The sequence below is a fragment of the Gobius niger genome (genome assembly GCF_951799975.1).
Source record: "Gobius niger genome assembly, chromosome: 9".
Classification (NCBI taxonomy): domain Eukaryota; kingdom Metazoa; phylum Chordata; class Actinopteri; order Gobiiformes; family Gobiidae; genus Gobius; species Gobius niger.
The window spans coordinates 23,271,399-23,288,764 of record NC_136860.1 but is presented as its reverse complement, the minus strand read 5'-3'; the positions used below and the strand labels follow the sequence as shown (position 1 = coordinate 23,288,764).

General features: G+C 40.5%; 1 protein-coding gene across 4 annotated transcripts in view; it reads right to left on the bottom strand.

Moving 5' to 3' along the window:
* dgkg (diacylglycerol kinase, gamma) overlaps positions 1 to 16,974 on the bottom strand; it is a 67,829-nt gene extending 50,855 nt beyond the window's left edge. For 2 of the 4 annotated variants that reach the window (XM_079563129.1, XM_079563130.1), the window contains exons 1-3: positions 16,632 to 16,974; positions 4,557 to 4,991; positions 74 to 150 (exon numbers count right to left, since the gene is read on the bottom strand). In XM_079563129.1, coding sequence (XP_079419255.1) covers positions 74 to 150; positions 4,557 to 4,623 — 144 coding nt within the window. In that variant the 5' untranslated portion in view covers positions 4,624 to 4,991; positions 16,632 to 16,974. The remainder of the gene's footprint in view (positions 1 to 73; positions 151 to 4,556; positions 4,992 to 16,631) is intronic. The other 2 variants (XM_079563131.1, XM_079563132.1) reach the window with 1 other exon arrangement.
* Between the last annotated feature and the right edge of the window lie 392 nt (positions 16,975 to 17,366).

Sequence of the window (17,366 nt, the reverse complement as noted above, 5' to 3'; positions counted from 1 at the left end):
ACGCAGGGAATTATCACGTTCACAATTGAGTCGAGACAAACAAAGGGAGATGAGGCGCCTGACAGTGACTTACTTGCTCTGGGTTGTATTTGGAGAGGACGCCATCGCCATGGAACTCCTCCAAGACATCTTTCAGCTTCTTTGTGGAGTCTGCAGAGGAAGCACAAGGATCTCAGTGTGTGCCATTCAAAGTATAATCCAATGATGATGAGACAATACACAATCACAAAATTTATGGTGCCTGTCATGGAGAAGGGGTGCAAGTACAATTCCTATAGCTGTTATGATGAAATAACAAGTTCAACAATACCCAAATCTAAAAGCCTCTTGAAAAAAGTGTCAAAATAGCAACAAAAATGAGATAGAAACAAGGATGAAAATGAGCGACAAAAGGCTGAAACAACTAATTGATTAATTGACGGCTAATGGATTATTGAAATAATCGAATACTACTGTAGTAATAATTGTTTTCCGGTTCACACAGACTCAAATAGAGCAAAAATGACATGAAAATTTAGTATTTTTGATGAAAGCCTACTTTGTTTCTATAGTTCGGGTCTGTAGTGTTTTGTACATTGGAAATTTCATAAATATCTGTCTATGTCTCGTCCAATCACAAGCAGGATTAGCAGCAAGAGCCTCCAACAAACATTTACTTTAAGTTTACTCCATCGACATGTCCTCAAGCGGCGCCACTTATGATAAAAAATTGAAGATATACAATTTTCCTAAACCATTCACAGCCAAGCGATCAATCATAAAAAATAATCGCTAGAATAATCAATATAATAAATAAATAAATATTGCAGCCCTACAAAAGAGTGACAAAAACATGACCAAAAACGTGACAAAAACACAACAAAAAAGCAACAAAAGAGTGACCGAAAAGTGACGAAAATGTGTGACGAAAACGCAATGGAAAAGCCAAAAAAACAGCAACAGAAAAGGGACAAAAAGTGTGTGGGGAAAAAATTGATGAAAACGCAACAAAAAGGCAATGAAAAAGATAAAAGTGACAACAACGGGAGGGGAAAATATCCGTTAAAATTAGTTTTGTACGTCTTAGCTTTCAAATGAGGTGTTACACTGGCCCTTAACGTTTGGGTAAATCTGAACGCATTTGGTTGAGGCGGGGGTTAAGAGGTTAAATTTGTGGACTTTCCTTTTACATAGTATTTCGCGCTAAAATACCATATAGTCAATTGGGAAAATAGCAACTCCCACCAACCGGGACTCGAACATCATCCAGAAGAATACAGGAGCCACCGATGCCGTAAAAAATACCATCCATATCCATAAAGCCTCACTATACACATTTTTGACTGAGGGTTTTATGAGCCTTCTCCTCCATCTTCTCCCAAATGGACACAGTGATAACGGTGCATATAAACTGAAGCGCAACTATCATGCAACCATTTCTCACAATCAACTTCAGCTGACATTTTACTTCATTATTATTTTTAGTGCTGTGTATCTTCTGAGGGCATCCAATTTTAGTGCTCTATTAGATATTCATGACAACAGGACAAAAAGAATGGCGCGCAGGATATCAGGTTAGCAAAGAGAAAGATGTGATTAAAGATTATGAAAACACAGTATTTTAGAGGCAGGACGATGTGCTGTCAGAGCGCTGCAAATACAAAGCGCTGCTGTGGGTTGTAGCTGAGAATTCAAACAGCAAACAACCAACCAGAGCCTGTATAAAAGCTGTTCACAGATTAATAAGGCGGCACGAAATGAGAAAATATTGTGTTGTCTGATTTAATTGAAATCAAAATGAAAATGTACATTTGTTTTCATGTCAGGCTGTCTCAAAGTCAACACGACATAAGAAAAAGCAACACTAAACCGTGCTGAAACTGAACATTTTCTATCATGTTGTTGAGCTGTTTATTGGTTTCTTCTGATATGGACACTGTGTTAACTATTGTTGCAATATCGATATAATTCAGCATTTCTCAAGCTCAATAAAAACCTGAATGAATTAGTTCAATGTAGTTAAACATCGTAGTTTATTTCCTCCTCTAGAATCGGACGGATCATTTGAATTGAAGTGGAAACAGAAAACCTCATGTGCTATTGTTTTAGTGGTTAAAGTTAATAACTGATTACAAAATGTGGTGCACTTTGCTTCAGAGGGATAAACATCATCATGTTGTGAGTTTTCTGTCAGTTTTCCGGCTGATTGTCTAAACATAATCAGAATTTATAGCATTTTTAATATTTACTTCTGAATAGATCTATAAATGCTCCATATTGTGTCATATAATAACAGATTTTTCACTAATTTGACTCACATTCCCATTATAAGCTAAAAAAAAAAGTCAAGAATGTTGTTGTGCTGGCTTAAGATAAATAGAAATGTAGCATAGTTACATAAAACGGATACAAAACGAGCTGCTTCAGATAATTACCATACTTAACATCAAGTAGGAATGCTATTGGAGCTCATTCTTCATGTTGTGCATTTGCATCTTCATCTGCCTGACCATCATTACCTTTAAGCCTGTTGTGTCTAGACCATGTAATATCCGAGCAACTGAAACGAGCTAGAGATTAACCTGAATGCACTTCATGCACAGGCTGCGCGGGGTGAAAAGTGTTATAAACCTTCCTGTCTGGCTAACGACCTTGCTGTCAAAGAGTGACACCTAACATGATTAAAATAAAGAGGTTGGATTTTCAGCTGCTCATAAAAGGCTCATACCACTGCTGCACGGAGTGGATTGTATGAGGGATGGCATATTCCCCTTTGACAAACAATTGGTGTTAAAAAAGAGAAGAGTGCCTCATGGAGAAACGGGTCATATTAGTTAAAGTTAAAGGCTGGACGCTAATCCTTTTACAAATACAGTTATCAATTTGTTCATTATGTGTATTTAATTAAAAGACATTTCCAGTAAAGTCAAGACAATTGTTGATGTATGCATTATTTCGTTTATGGTCACTCCCCCAATACACCATTTCAAAACAGCTTATACTGCAGTGTACGCTCTTTTTAGTTTACCCCTGCAGGCTTTATTGGACAGGAAAGCAGGATGAAAAGCTGGGAGAGACATTCAGCAAATTGCCAGGGGCTTGGACTCGAACAACACTGAGGAGCATTCAGCTTTAACCTGCACGAGCGCACACTTTTTTGATGGAGAATTTTTGTAAATTGTCAATAATTTTTTGTAATTCTGTTCTGTTAGATGTTGTGTCTGTAATGTTGAGCTTACATTACAGCTTCACTGAACAGATTGAATGTGCTTCATTATCCAGTAATAAAATGTTGGAATATGATACAAGTTGACAATAACTTGCTCACGGGACAGTTAAAGGTAACCCCTTTAATCAGGGGTGCCCAAACTTTTTGTCTCATAGGGGCCAAAATGAAAAAGTGCCTGTGAGTCGCGGGCCAAACACGGCGATGTCAAGCACGAAACACATATAACTGCAAATTACATTTGCATTTGATTCTATCTATGCAAATAAAGAAATCAAAGAAAATGCCACATTAGATTATTCTGAAAGTGTCAGTTCAGCATCAATTCTTTTATAAGTCAATTTTTAACATATACTGTTGTTGATGTTAACAACCTTTGTAATAAAAGAAAACTGAAAGTTGATGCTACAACACTCTGTGATTAATAAATACCAAGACACCACAACAGTGTTTCCAAAAGGAGTGAAACAGTGCCCCCAATTTGACGCTGGTGGTCAAAAAGTGTACTGCATCCATATTTACCATTGAGAATGAATGGAAGAGAGTTTTAACCACACACAGTGCAAAAGTAGGTCACAGAATTGTTTCGGCGGGCCACATTTGGCTCGCGGGCCCCACTTTGGGCACTCCTGGGTTAGATGCAAGTTTGTCATTTTATACTCACTACTGCCACCTCAGGTCTTATGCGTAACTGCACCTTCTATATTAAGCTCGTGCATGACGGCACTTCGGACCCGAATTAACACCTTTTTGAGTGACAGTGCAGGATTTTAGAGGCAGTTGTGGTGAACAGGTCTGAGCTCATTCTACACATCAGGGCATGGCTGGAACATGTAGGGGGAGGAAAATACTTAGTTTTAACATTTTTAAACTCTGTATAGTCCATTTAAGTTAGAGGTAATCCTTGTGGGTATGATTCGTAAAGCAAGAGGTTAAAGGTTAACCTCTTAACGTCTGGATAGGGAATCTAACAATTCTCATTAAACCATGATTATGTTTCTAATACCAACAAAACTGGATGTATAACACACTTATTAGATAGATGGATAGGTTAAGCACATCCATCCTAACTAGGTAAGTGTGAATGTCAAGAACTGGAAATAATAATTTACAATGTTTATACAAAAAAACAAAGCAAATCTACTGAATGTGTTGAGAGAAGTGAATTTGCATAATGCCTTGGAACATCCTCATGTGAGTGCGCCGCCACATCATTTGTTTCGTCAAACAATAGCATTTAGGCGACAGCCATTGCCCACAAACGCGTGTCTATGGGTCTCACACGTAATCTCTTCTTGACACAAACGAACAGAACAAATCTTATCTGCGAGTTACACACATGAATACTCACATTCGCTGTACTGCTGCAGCTGGCTAAACTCAGCTGGGCTCAGACACACCCATCCCCTATCGCCCATGATGCTTTGGGGTCACAGACAGATCCCGGAGCAGATAGGAGCCAGTCAGCCCACGGGCCACACCAAGGGGATTGGCGGTTATCCTCGGATCGATGGGTGAAACAGGATTTGGGAAGTCATGTTTGTCCGCGTCTTAGCAGCCTCATCAAAAGCACTCGATGATGATGATGATGATGGGGGAATAGCGTGGTTTTTCAAGTGCGGTCTGTCACAATCATTTTATTGAGTTTTGGTAGGTGTGAATTGGTACTCCAGCCTCCCACTCAGCAGCAGAGAGAAGATGTCAGGTTGAGTGTGCGTATCGGCCGCTAGCTACTTGTCATGGCTCCACATGAGACAGCGCAGTGTAGCTCAGCCGCAAGAATCACCTGCAGATGAAGAGGGGGAAAAGGCAGGTTAGAGCAATGACAACTACCATTTACATTTGCAGCCATTGTAACATGTATAACAGGGTGGAGAAGGAAAAATGCTGCAGTGGGGCTACGCATGCAAAAATATCCACCATCAAAAACAAATACCGCACATACCGATTTGCTGGTTGATTTACTGACATAAAAGAATCACAATTTGGTTATGATAGGTGTATATAAGGATCAGCTGTTTCTAATGTGCAGGCTCGTGAATCTGAAATGCAAAGCAATGCAAATGTGTGATGCTGGCAGGTCAGATTCACCCGGGCTGCAGCTTTCTCCGATGACAGCTATGGATTGAAAACGACTCCATTCCTCGTGTTTTATAAGCAAAGCTAAAATAGAAATGCTAGACTGCAGAGGTGGAAGAAATGGACAGTAAAATACAACTTGTATTATCTTATGCACTATATTTATTTCATATTCAGTTCAAATGCCAAAAACCACAGAGACATCTAAAAATATGACAGATAAATCTTCTAAATGCAAAGGTGTATGCAGTTATGTGGTAACAGCACTGGCGTTTCGATTAGATATAAATTAGACCCAAGAGGCTGTTCCCTCTTCATCCTTTCAGCCTGTGCTGCCGCAGAAAGAGTTAAACTTGCATTTGATAACACTTCTCCTCTGCTCCGTCACTTGAATACTGTATTTCCATCTGCTCTTGCCCTTGACAACAGCCTCAATCCTCCGTACGTCCCAAAACCGCCCAATCTATCACAAACGCAATAGGCGCATCTCTCAAATCTCTGCGCGTTTCCTTCAGCCGAGGCACAGCGAGCGCAGCACGTGCCAATCAGAGCGGGGATCTGTTTTGCTCGCTGTGTCGCCTGGCAACCGTGACGTCACCGCAGAGCCTGGGAACTGGGAGCTCCGTGATGAGGCGCAGAGACAGGCAAATATCCTCACCTTTCCACACACATGAACACGTTAAATACTGCTTACAGGTCCATTCATCATCATGGCGCGCATGGTAATCGCTCACTGCATTTCAGTAAAAGATAAAAAATAAATACTGTATTATACTATATGGATCTATCATCGTTAATACTAGAGACATGGCATCATACTGCGACGATTTCTCAGCTTGAGTAATGTTCAATCAGTGGAGATTAAAAAAAAAACAGGATATGCAGCAGGGGTAGAGGACGTCAGGCCTGGGAGCCAAAACCGGCCCTCCATTATAGAACCTTAGGCCATGATTGTGATGAACATTATTACACAAATCAGAGTTCAACACCCATTTAGGCCATATACGATGTACAACGCTGGCATTTGTAGAAAGTGATGCTTTACTTCAGCCCACAATTGGAGGGTCTGGCCCTTCGTCTTTTAACGATGAAGAAAATCGGCCCACCACCATGCAAACTGGTCATTCATTCATTCACATAGCAATAACATTGGACAAACCCCAGATGCATTTGCAAGTGTCATAGCAAATGAGCTAATTTTCAACACCTGTCCTTAGAGGGCTTTTAGGTTATAGATAAACACATTATTCAACATAATGAGACAAGGCACATGTTACACATGGGAACAACTCTGGCCTGATTTTAGCCACTGTTTGAGCTAAAGATTAGCCTGTAGTTTCAGTCCAGTAGGGGGAGAGTTCCACAGTGTAGCGCCCTTGTAGGAGAAGCTGGACTGAAGGGCTGAGATAGCTAATCAATTATTGAAATAGTCGACAACTACTTCATCGATTAAAGTTTTTTGGTTCGCACAGACTCAAATAGAGCTAAAATGATATGAAAATGTAGTATTTTTGATTACTTTGTTTTTCTAGCTAGTGTATGTAGTGTTTTGTACATTGTACATTTCATTAATATCTGTCTGTGCCTCATACAATCAGAAAGCAGAATTAGCGCTAAGCCTCAAACATTTACTTTCAGTTTACTCCATCAACATGTCCTCAAGCAGTGCCACTTTAGCTAAAATCTATTTTTCTACACCATTCACAGCCAATCGATTAATTGTAAAAATAATCGATAACAAAATAATCGTTAGTTAAATGGTCTCAACTTATATAGCACTTTTCCACTTACATTAGGCACTCAAAGCGCTTTACAGCAAGGATCCACTCACCCATTCATACTCTCATTTATACGCCAATGTACGCAGACACTGGGGGCAATGTGGGTGAAGTGTCTTGCCCAAGGACACAACGACAGTGTGCACCTTCTGGAGGTGGGATTCGAACCCCCGACCTTCCGATCATGAGACGACCCGCACTACCATCTGCGCCACTGTCGCCCCACTGTTGCAGCCACTGGACTGTCCAAAAGATTTTAATATACAGTATACACTGCCTAACCAAAAAAATTAAGTCACCACCTGGATTTCACCAACTGTTATTTTATTATTTTATTCATTGGTTTATTTGGTTGGGACAGTGCATGTTAATGAACACACCACTCCGGATTGTAGCCTTGCCTTAATTTGCATCCGTTGTGCCGCACTTGCACACTCAAGCACACCCTCATTCAACCTGGCCTATTGTACATGTTTTTAGTGGTAGGAGAAACCGAAGTACCCGGAGGAAATCTACGCAGACACGTGGAGAACATGCAAACTCCACATAGAAAGGCCTTGTCCAGGTGGGAATCAAACCCGGACCTTCTAGCTGTGAAGCACGAGCACTAACCACTGTGACACTGGGCTGCCCAAAGTGGAATTCCACGTTTCCTTTTAGTTTGTCGCAGTTTCACTTTCATCTGGCCGCCGTGCTTTTTGAAGAAGCTGCCACAGAAGTGATCGTGGCCTTCGAGTTCAGAGCAGCGGCACTTTACTGAAATCGTCCTGCAATGTCAACCATCTTGACGTTGCGAAAGGGTGTTTCTGCAGTTGGTCAGGTCTAGGTTCAGCAACACTATAGTATCTATAGTACTGTTCACCATGAAAACATTCATAATGAAATAAATCCTTCTATTACTTTTTGGATGGAATGTTGTATCGTGTGTTGGACCACTTTCTTTATAAAGTGATAATGCAAGCTCCAAGTTACAATTGTATGCATTGTCATCTTCACCGTGTGTGTGTGTGTGCGTGTGTGTGTGTGTGTGTGTGTGTGTGTGTGTGTGTGTGTGTGTGTGCATGTGTGTGTGTGTGTGTGTGTGTGTGTGTGTGCGTGTGCATGTGTGCTGTCACGAAACTATATTGTTGTTTGATGAAAGAAGACTGACTTTATTCTTGTCTACAACCGCTAAACCTTTGCTCTATTTTTATATTTTTTCCCCCAATATCAAAGCATCTCTCTTGCTTTTAAGTCAAGCTAAAAAAAAAAAGAAGGAAATCATGACAAAGGACCAAATGAGAACTGCTGTGTTCTTCTCAAAAATTGTTGTTTTGTAGCCTTTAGCAGCCGCCCCTGAGTCACACAGCCTCTCGAAAAAGACGGATGAGAAAAGGGTTAATTTACACCTCCACATTACGTTTGGTTTGTGTCTTTGGGTGATACAAAAACAGACCTGGCAAGAGAAAGAGCAGATGAGACTCTCTGTTTGAGCATCACAGAGAAACACTAAATCAAGGCTGTGTAATTGTGTGTGTATCGATTTTGTCAAAGAGAAGAGGCAAAGCAGGTTGTCAATGTAAGTATGCATGATAGTATTTTGTTACATGAATGACCAGGTTATGATGACCAAGGTAAACGCAAATTCAGTATTTGAGAAGTGAGATGTTATTATCTATTGTGTAGGTTTCCCCTACCATTAAAAAACATGAACAACAGGCCAGGATGAATGAGAGTGTGTTTGAGAGTGTGAGTAGGGGACGACAGATGGAAATAAGCCCATGGCTTCAATCCAGTGTGGTGCGTTTACATGCATGAGACCCATGTGTGTTCATTAACATGCACTGTCCCAACCAAATAATCCAAAAAATGAAATAAACAGGAAGCCAAAAACTAGGGCTGCACGATATTGAAGTGACTTTCGATATGCGATACGGCTGTGCAATACCGCGATAACGATATTATTGCGATATTTCACCAAACATGATATGTTCCATTTTTGTCAGCAAATTGTGTCAAAAGAAGACTTAAAAAAAAAACATCAGGAGCAAAACAAGGGTAGAATTTAACAAAGCTAGTAAATGTTAAACTCAAACTGAACTTTTACACATGACTTCAATGCATGAGTTTGAGTTTGCAAAAAAATGGGTCGATCTCAGTCAGATGAAGGCTATGGTAATGTGGCGATATATTGTGGCTTCTTGCGATACGGATGTTGCATCAGCTAATATCGCGATACGATATTTTTTGCGATATATTGTGCAGCCCTACCAAAAACATTAGCTATCCTAATTATGTGGTTGTCAATCTTTTTTGTCTTGAGTCCTTGAGTTGGGTTTAAAATAAGGCTAAAACACTCTCAAAGGCAAACTTTATACAGCAAAATGTCACTTTTCAAATCAATACTGATTAATGCAATTCAGTTTCATCATTTTTTAAATCTGAAATAATTGTTAGCGTTTGGCAGAACCCACCTGTCTCGCATACATTCTGGGGCCCACGTACCCTATAAATAAGGTGCATGTCTTCATTTCACAAAGGGGTGAAAGTGGCTCAGTTGGGTACACTCTGACACATATTTAGAACCAACCATGACAATAACACGTCAAATACAACATCCTCATCTGAACAAAACCCTCTAATATACACCATCTAAATTTAGCCTCTTTCTAAGCATACACAAATACAAGTGCAGACAGTATAATAATAAGTAATACATTAATCACTTGCCTGTCGTGGCAACAGTTCTCAAACTGCAGAACCTGAATATGACTCTTACTAGCTTTCTATAACGATTTGTTTGACCTGATGGATTCATTTTCTGTATTATTAGCTCTTTTTAAACACTGGCCTTATCCGCACCGTGGTGTGTGTATTCTGTAGCAGGGCGTGAGCATGAGGAGCTGCAGCAAGGCCAAATTAGGAGACTGATGATGATTAAGGCCCGCAGACGTATGAGGTCATAATGTAAACAGAAACATGAGCCCACACTCAAGAAAGACTTATGAAGAGGAGAGGTCTGGGATAATTAAAATAATCAAGTAAGAGCTGCTACTTCTTCATAGGAATATCCATCAACTCCAATCACTTCATGCCCCAATACCTGATTTTTTCTTTTTGCACAATTTTGTACATTTTGGATATTTAGTTGTGGCCCAAGCACATTCCTAACTTTCTTAACGTATGGGGTAGAAATACTGTCACTGTAAATATAAACAACAACAACAACTTGCCTGCCAGTTCATCAACGATTAATGAAAGTTTTAGAATTAGTCTTTGCTCAGTCCGGCCAAGACGCTAATATTACTATTTTTTTATGTCCACCTCATCGGTCCACTGGTCTTGTTTCCAAAACGTATCAGGCTATGGCAGACAGGGTTAAAGCAGAACTTTTTGGCCTGAATGAGGATGGGTACATTTTGGAGAAGAAAGGGCAGTGAACATCTGTCCAGCTGTTAATTAAGCTTTGCGGTGGATCGATCAGGCTTTGGGTCTGAATTGCAGCCATTGGCACGAGGAACATTTCACAAGTAGAGGAAAGTAATTCTGGAGGAAAATGTAAACCACTCTCTGACAAAAGCTGAGTTAAAAAGAAGATGGATTCTACAAATGTATAAAGACACTAAACACATCTCAATATTTATGATAGACCAATCCAAGAGGCACAGGAAGTAAAAGATATAATAATGTAACTTCACATACATTTTGACCTGGGGTGCCCAAACATTTGCCACTGTAATTAGGTAAAGTCATGGTTTACATAGCCAATTTAAAAATATCTGCTTATCAACACACAATTTTAAACCTCTGTAAGTGAATGGGGAGTTTTACAAAGCTATGAACAAAACCCCCAATGTAGCCAACTGTACTCTCTACAGGAAGACTGTTGAAACGGCTTGATAACAACAGCAAAGTTCACGATCCACGCACACACATACACATCACTGCCTCATTGGCAACACCAGCGGAAACCTCAGGAAAGTGCAAGCATATGATTAAAAGGAGAGCTTTTTTTTCCTGTGTCAAAGTGCCGACATTTACAGCAAAGAGAGATGATCTTCATGATCCAAGCACTTGCTAAATATAGACATCGAGCTATAACTGGGTCGTTACGTAGCTTACTGAACAAGTCCACAAATGTAAAATTCAAGCTTCACTTTGCATTTCAATTATGCAGGGGCCCCAACTGAAACAATACCCAGATAATGCACCGTGCTTTACTAGTTCATAGGATTATTGTGAACTGCGCGATGCAGTGACATAAGTCTCGGTGACGGTGACGAATGGTGAACACTTCAAATCCAGTTGATATAAACACTTCTTTCCCACACACTCAATTAGCTCATGAGAACAGAGTCAGACCAGGCTACTCCGACAACACTGCAATATAGGAAAATAGCAGGACAAGTTTGTTTGCTCTAAGACATTTAATACTGCCGGTAATCGAATTTATATTTTTAGATGAGTATGCCAGAAAAGGTAACATTCACGTGGCTCCTGAGCACAGTTTAAAATATTCCTAAACAATTCAACTGTTAATCATCGGGGTCAGTGAAAGGACAGATTTTACTCGTTCATTGTATTAATTTTAATTTTCCTAACATTTAAGAACATAAAAGAAGAAAGCATGCTAGATAGACAGAATTAAATACATAAATCAGAGACGTTATAAATTGCTTTGTTTCAGTTTACATTTCACAAAGTGCTTCGTTTGTCTATTTTAGCATATTCTGCAGACCGGTGTAAATGTATATTTGTGAATGTGTCTCTCAATGACCACTGCTTTCTAAGGATATTAAATTGGTTAATGTTTTGGTAAACAAGGCACTTGAGACTCCTACAGCGCGCTGTTGTGCTTTGTTTACACCCATTACACCTGTAATGACCCATTAGACTCTTTGTAATGGAAAGATGTAGAGACAGAGTGTGATTGACCGAGTGTTGGACAGACTGAAGGAGGAGGAGAAACACCACTATGTTTGAGCTTCTGATATCTATAGCAAACACACAACTCGGGCTGTCACGATAATTACTATATTGACTTATCGTTCAATAAAAAACAGATAAACGATATATTTACGGGCTCGATATTTATCATCTCTACATTTATAAGCATTTCCACCCCATTTTTTCTTTGTAAAAGTTAGATTTTTTAACTGAAGTAAATTGAGTGACATTATATTTCATGTTTATTGCAGCTTGTGTGGTATTTTAGGATATGATAATATTCATTTATACGCCTGAGAGTTGACAGAATCTAGTATCGTTAGAATCAATATCGTTTATCGTGATACTTTCCTGCCTCAATATATCGAACTTCACATTTGTTATTGTGACAGGCCTACACACAACTATCCTATAACTCATTTAAAGATATACGTAATGTTTTTCCTCATACATTTCTCCGCTCGAAAATTCTCAAACAATAAATGTCCCGTAAATGTACATAACAATGTACACAGGACAGTGACTATAGGCTAATACTGATTATAAAAAACAAAACACACAAAAAGTTAAAACATCTTTTTTTATGTGAATGTTTTGTGGACAACCTTTAGAGGCCTCCTTACAGTGCCCTTGTCTGGGAACGCACTAACTGAGTGCTATCCTTGATTTGACCCATCTTCAGATCTTGAGCCAAGCACCAAACTGGGATTTATCAGTGTGGTGCATAGTTTGGTTGACGAAGAAATCCGCAGCACCTACTCAGACACAAAGCACAGGGCCTTCTAGCTGTGAGGCCAGAGTATAAACCATACAATAATCAATCAGTAATAAGAAAATAGACTAATTCAAAATGACTGTATAACTCCAGCCATAAGATCTAAGGTATGTCCTTCATCAAGCTCTGATAAAACAATGTCTTTATGAAAAGTGAAAGATCAAAAATAGCCATTAGTGGAGCCTGTGACCATATTTCCTTCTTCAGTGTGACAGGGTCAGTCGTGAGCAGGGTCAAACGGAAACATGTCAAAAAGGCAATTAAAGACAGATTTACTGGCTAATATTGTCTGCGAGACTGAACCGTATGGGGCCCCGCTGACCTCAGGAGCAGCACATAGAGCTATATCTTTAGCCTTAAAAGGTCTGCAGTCTCAGAGCGTGTCCAGACAAGGCACATACACTGTACGCTGTCCCTGTCGGCCTCTGTCTTATAACACATGCTGTTTTCACACTTCTTTTTTTCACTCTGTCCGTCTCTGAAAGCATGTTCCTTGTGAAGTGTTCTACCCATCTTAAGACATAAAGCTCTTTAGAGTTGTATGATTGTGAAAAAGTACTGCTACAGTGTGGGCCATGTGGATGTAAGTATTGTAGTTGTTTTAAAATCAAACACATTAAAATATATGAGGTAGTGACTCACGGGTGTTATTAAGCGAATGTTTTAATGCCAACAGGAAATTCGGATTTGTTGTTCTGATTGAATGTTGTTCAGAACAGCGGCTGTACCAGAATAACATTTTGGGTTGGCTGACTCGGTGCACCTACGTTTCCCCCTATCTAGTATATGGCCCAAGCTGACAGCTGAACTACATGCCGGTGTGATGTTGGTCCCGCTCTGTCTTTTGTCCAATCTACAGGGACACGCACAATCCTTTATGGCTCCAACAACATGGCAACGTTCAGCAGAATGTGGACGGAAAGGCCAAGGCACGCCCAACCCACTACACTGCATGTAAATCAGGATGCCATTTCATTTAAATACGTGAGGATGTGAATAAACCCTGGGGCCAGACCCAAACTTTTCACATACGTCCAAGGGAAGACACAACAGAAGACACTACAGATCATCACTGCTGTTTCTCACACAGCAACTTAAACTTTCACCCAAGTCCCCAGGAAGCTGTGACACTACACAACCCACCCCCGCACTCCACTTTACTCTGTCACAGACTGACTTAAAGATTGAGGTTTGATTCAACAACAATTGTGTGCTTGTCACTGCTACTAGTTATTTCTACATTGCAGATATTGGAGAAGTAGCCCTTGTCCTATGTCTTTCTTTTGTTGCTGTTGCAAAAAGCCCATGTACTTTTAGCATAGTTGTTAGTCCATGTGCTCAAAACATGGATAAAGCAGATGTTTGTGTACAAAACATGCAGTACATAATGGAAAAAGATGGAAACCAAACAGAATTTGCTACAGTTATTCAAACATGTAGTATTAGAAGAGATGGCATTTTACTGCGGGATAATCTACGACATTCATGACATGCAAAGTGCAGTTAGGAGCGGCCCCTTTAGCAGGTTTGGTTCTGGCCCCAGGGTTGCGCCGCACTGACTAAATCAATTCAAGAGTTATTTTAAGGTGAATCATTTTCTTTCTCGAGAAGCCTTTTGTGCATCTCTATTCCGTGTTAGAGATAGTCTTTCTTTAACCTCCAGTGAACTAAAATCATACAGAACTGTATCAATATCTATGTCCTCCTCTGCGATAAGAACATCTTTTTTTTTTTCCATTTCCACAAATATAGATAGGATAGACTTTAAAATATGAATCCTGTCCAATCCAGTGCCATGTGACATAAAATACTTTCCACTTTATTACTCTAAAGTCAAAAACTCCACTCCAACAATGGGCTGTAAATGCCACAGGACGGACAAGTACCAGGCCGATACATTGACACTGACAAAGGATTGAGTCACAATTTGACTTTAAAATTCTATGAATTGAACGTGATCCGCACGTCTACAAACCACAACAAATGAAAAAGCATTTGCACCGATTCTTATCTGTTTCCTGAGCACAACTTAGGCTGACTCACGTTTTGTCTAAAGTAAATCAAAGCATTTCCAAAAATACAATGCACACTTTTTTTTTAATCCTTCAACAAAATAGAATGCTACACTGAGAATTAGAGCATATAAAAAAGATATAACAATAAGATCAAAAAGCCTTTATTAAGCAAGTACATTTTCCATAAAGTCACAAAAACCACACCAGAAATCCTTTAGTTCAGGGGTAAATGCCTTGTCCTTGAAACCACACAATTGTTACCCAACTCAGACTACATTGCAACCACAAGTAGAACAGTCACTGTCAGTAAACACATACCCAACTCAGTACATTGCTGTTTAGTGATGGAGCACTCACTTTCCGCACCATAGGCCAAAACAACTGAACAAGCTTAACCCAATCACAGACTCCTTCATAACCTTGACCGAAATCGTGAATTGCGTCCACTATCACTCTCAAAAATGTCCATGGATAGGGTGATGAAAACCTACAAAGCCCAGAAGAAGCCAGATTTTACACAAAAAGCTCTTCGCTGCTCTCTTTCAATTGGGGTCACACTCAATCCAGGTCAATATTGAAATTAAAGTGTTTTTTTCCCTTCGTGTCATAATCACGTCGTTCAGAGAAGCGATTGTGCACCTCTTAATCCGTGTGATGAATTACTGTCTCGTAGGAAAACAATGACCAGTGGGCCATCTCAGCGGACCTCCATTGACCTACAACCGGCTGCCCATCCGGCTAACGTGCTTTTAGCCATGAATGACACCGTTAGCTTGCACTTAGACACAACCCATGTAGAGGTACTTGACTCTGATGCCTTTGTAGGACCTGGGAACGTGCGCTGCATCACAGAAACACTGAAATCCAGCTTTCTATTTCAACTCAATCTGTCTCTTTTCACTTTAACTCCTCTCCTTGCATTCGGGCCACCTCCTCCTGTCTCAAGCTCTGCCTCTGTCACTGCCGACCATGGATGTACTAATGTTTATCACCAATCAAGTGGATGCTGTCGTCGAACAGGAGTTGCATTTAGTGACTGCTTGATAAGGGGGCAGCCTAGATAGGCGACTGGAGATTAATGACTGAAAAGTCATAGAGGCTTCTCTGGAGAATCGGTCTGAAATTACAAACACTCAATGATCTTTAACTACATTAGAAACCACAAATATCCAGTTCTTGCATTGCACCCGCAGCCACATTATGATTATCCAATCACTCAGGTTTTCTTTTTTTTTTTCAGTCTTGTTTTGACTGAATTTGATGAAAAAACATACATATATTGTCTGAAATGAATGAGAAACAGTGTTGAAATGGCTTAGCAAAATATTGCAATAACGTATTTATTGTAATGCTAAAGACAGCTATCACAAATGTATTTAATAAACACTCTGATAGTCAAACTATAAAGAAAAAGAACATGAATAGATGCCCTACAGTAAACAATAAAACAACCTGATGGACTAGAGCTTTAGCCCTCTGTGACCCTGCTTTTTAAGAAATAGAAAGCTAAACATTTGTTGCAGTTTGCGATTTAAAAAAAAATTCTATTTATTTGTCAATCTCAGTGGAAGAAGATCACACATGAGAAGATCTCGTCATGTGTGGAGCTGGTTCCCACAGTATCATGTACATGTAACCGAGACGTTCACACACGACGCATCCACCCTTATGCCAATGACATCCCGAGCTGACCAGTAAAGAACTGGCTAAAAACAAGAGTTAAACGCTCAAGTGCAATTTGGTGAGCCATGATGACACGGACAGGCGGGCAGATTTGTGTGGGACGATTACGAGCGGGCGATCAATCAAGCACAGCATTGACTCTTCTTCTTCTCCTTCTTCTTCTGCCTTACCTTCGGATTATGGCAGCTGCTCCGGTCCATAGCCTATGACATCCCCCCAGTGAAGTCCGCGAGTGGGGAAGAAGCGACGCCGTGTGTGTGCATGCACAGTTTGGGACCCGGGACTCGTCTTCCTCCGTAAAGGGCACAAACAACACAAGGAGACGGAGACATCGACTGACACACACTTCATGCAGCACGACGGCTCACGGCGCGGAGAGCGGCAACGTCCCTCCCATCTCGGCTGAATTAATTAAGGTTTTCGCTTCCTCTCCCCCTTCTCCCTCCGCTGCTGTCCTCTCTCTCTCTCTCTCTCTCTCTCTCTCTCTCTCTCTCTCTCTCTCTCTCTCTCTCTCTCTCTCTCTCGATCCCCCCTTTCTCTCTTCCTCTGTTTTCGCCGTCCTCTGTTGTGCGCACGCTTAATGTCCTGTGCGTCTGCAGCTTCCTCCTCAGTTGTCTCGCCTCTCTTCGGTCTAAAACTGATCAACAGCTGTCTCTATTCCCCATCCGACTCTCCCTACCAGGGATTAAAGCAGCCTCTATGGCCTACGGTATTAACTTAGCTGTAATTGCTGAAGGATCGTAATTGGGTCTGTGTGCTGTCGATTTGAAAACACGTCTCAAACATGGAGAACTTTTCAATAATGGGCAGTCTGCGATAAGCAAACATGTGCAGTGTAGAACAGAGCCCTGTGCAATACTGCAGCAGGGGTGTCCAAACTATGACCCAGATCATTTTGGGGGGGG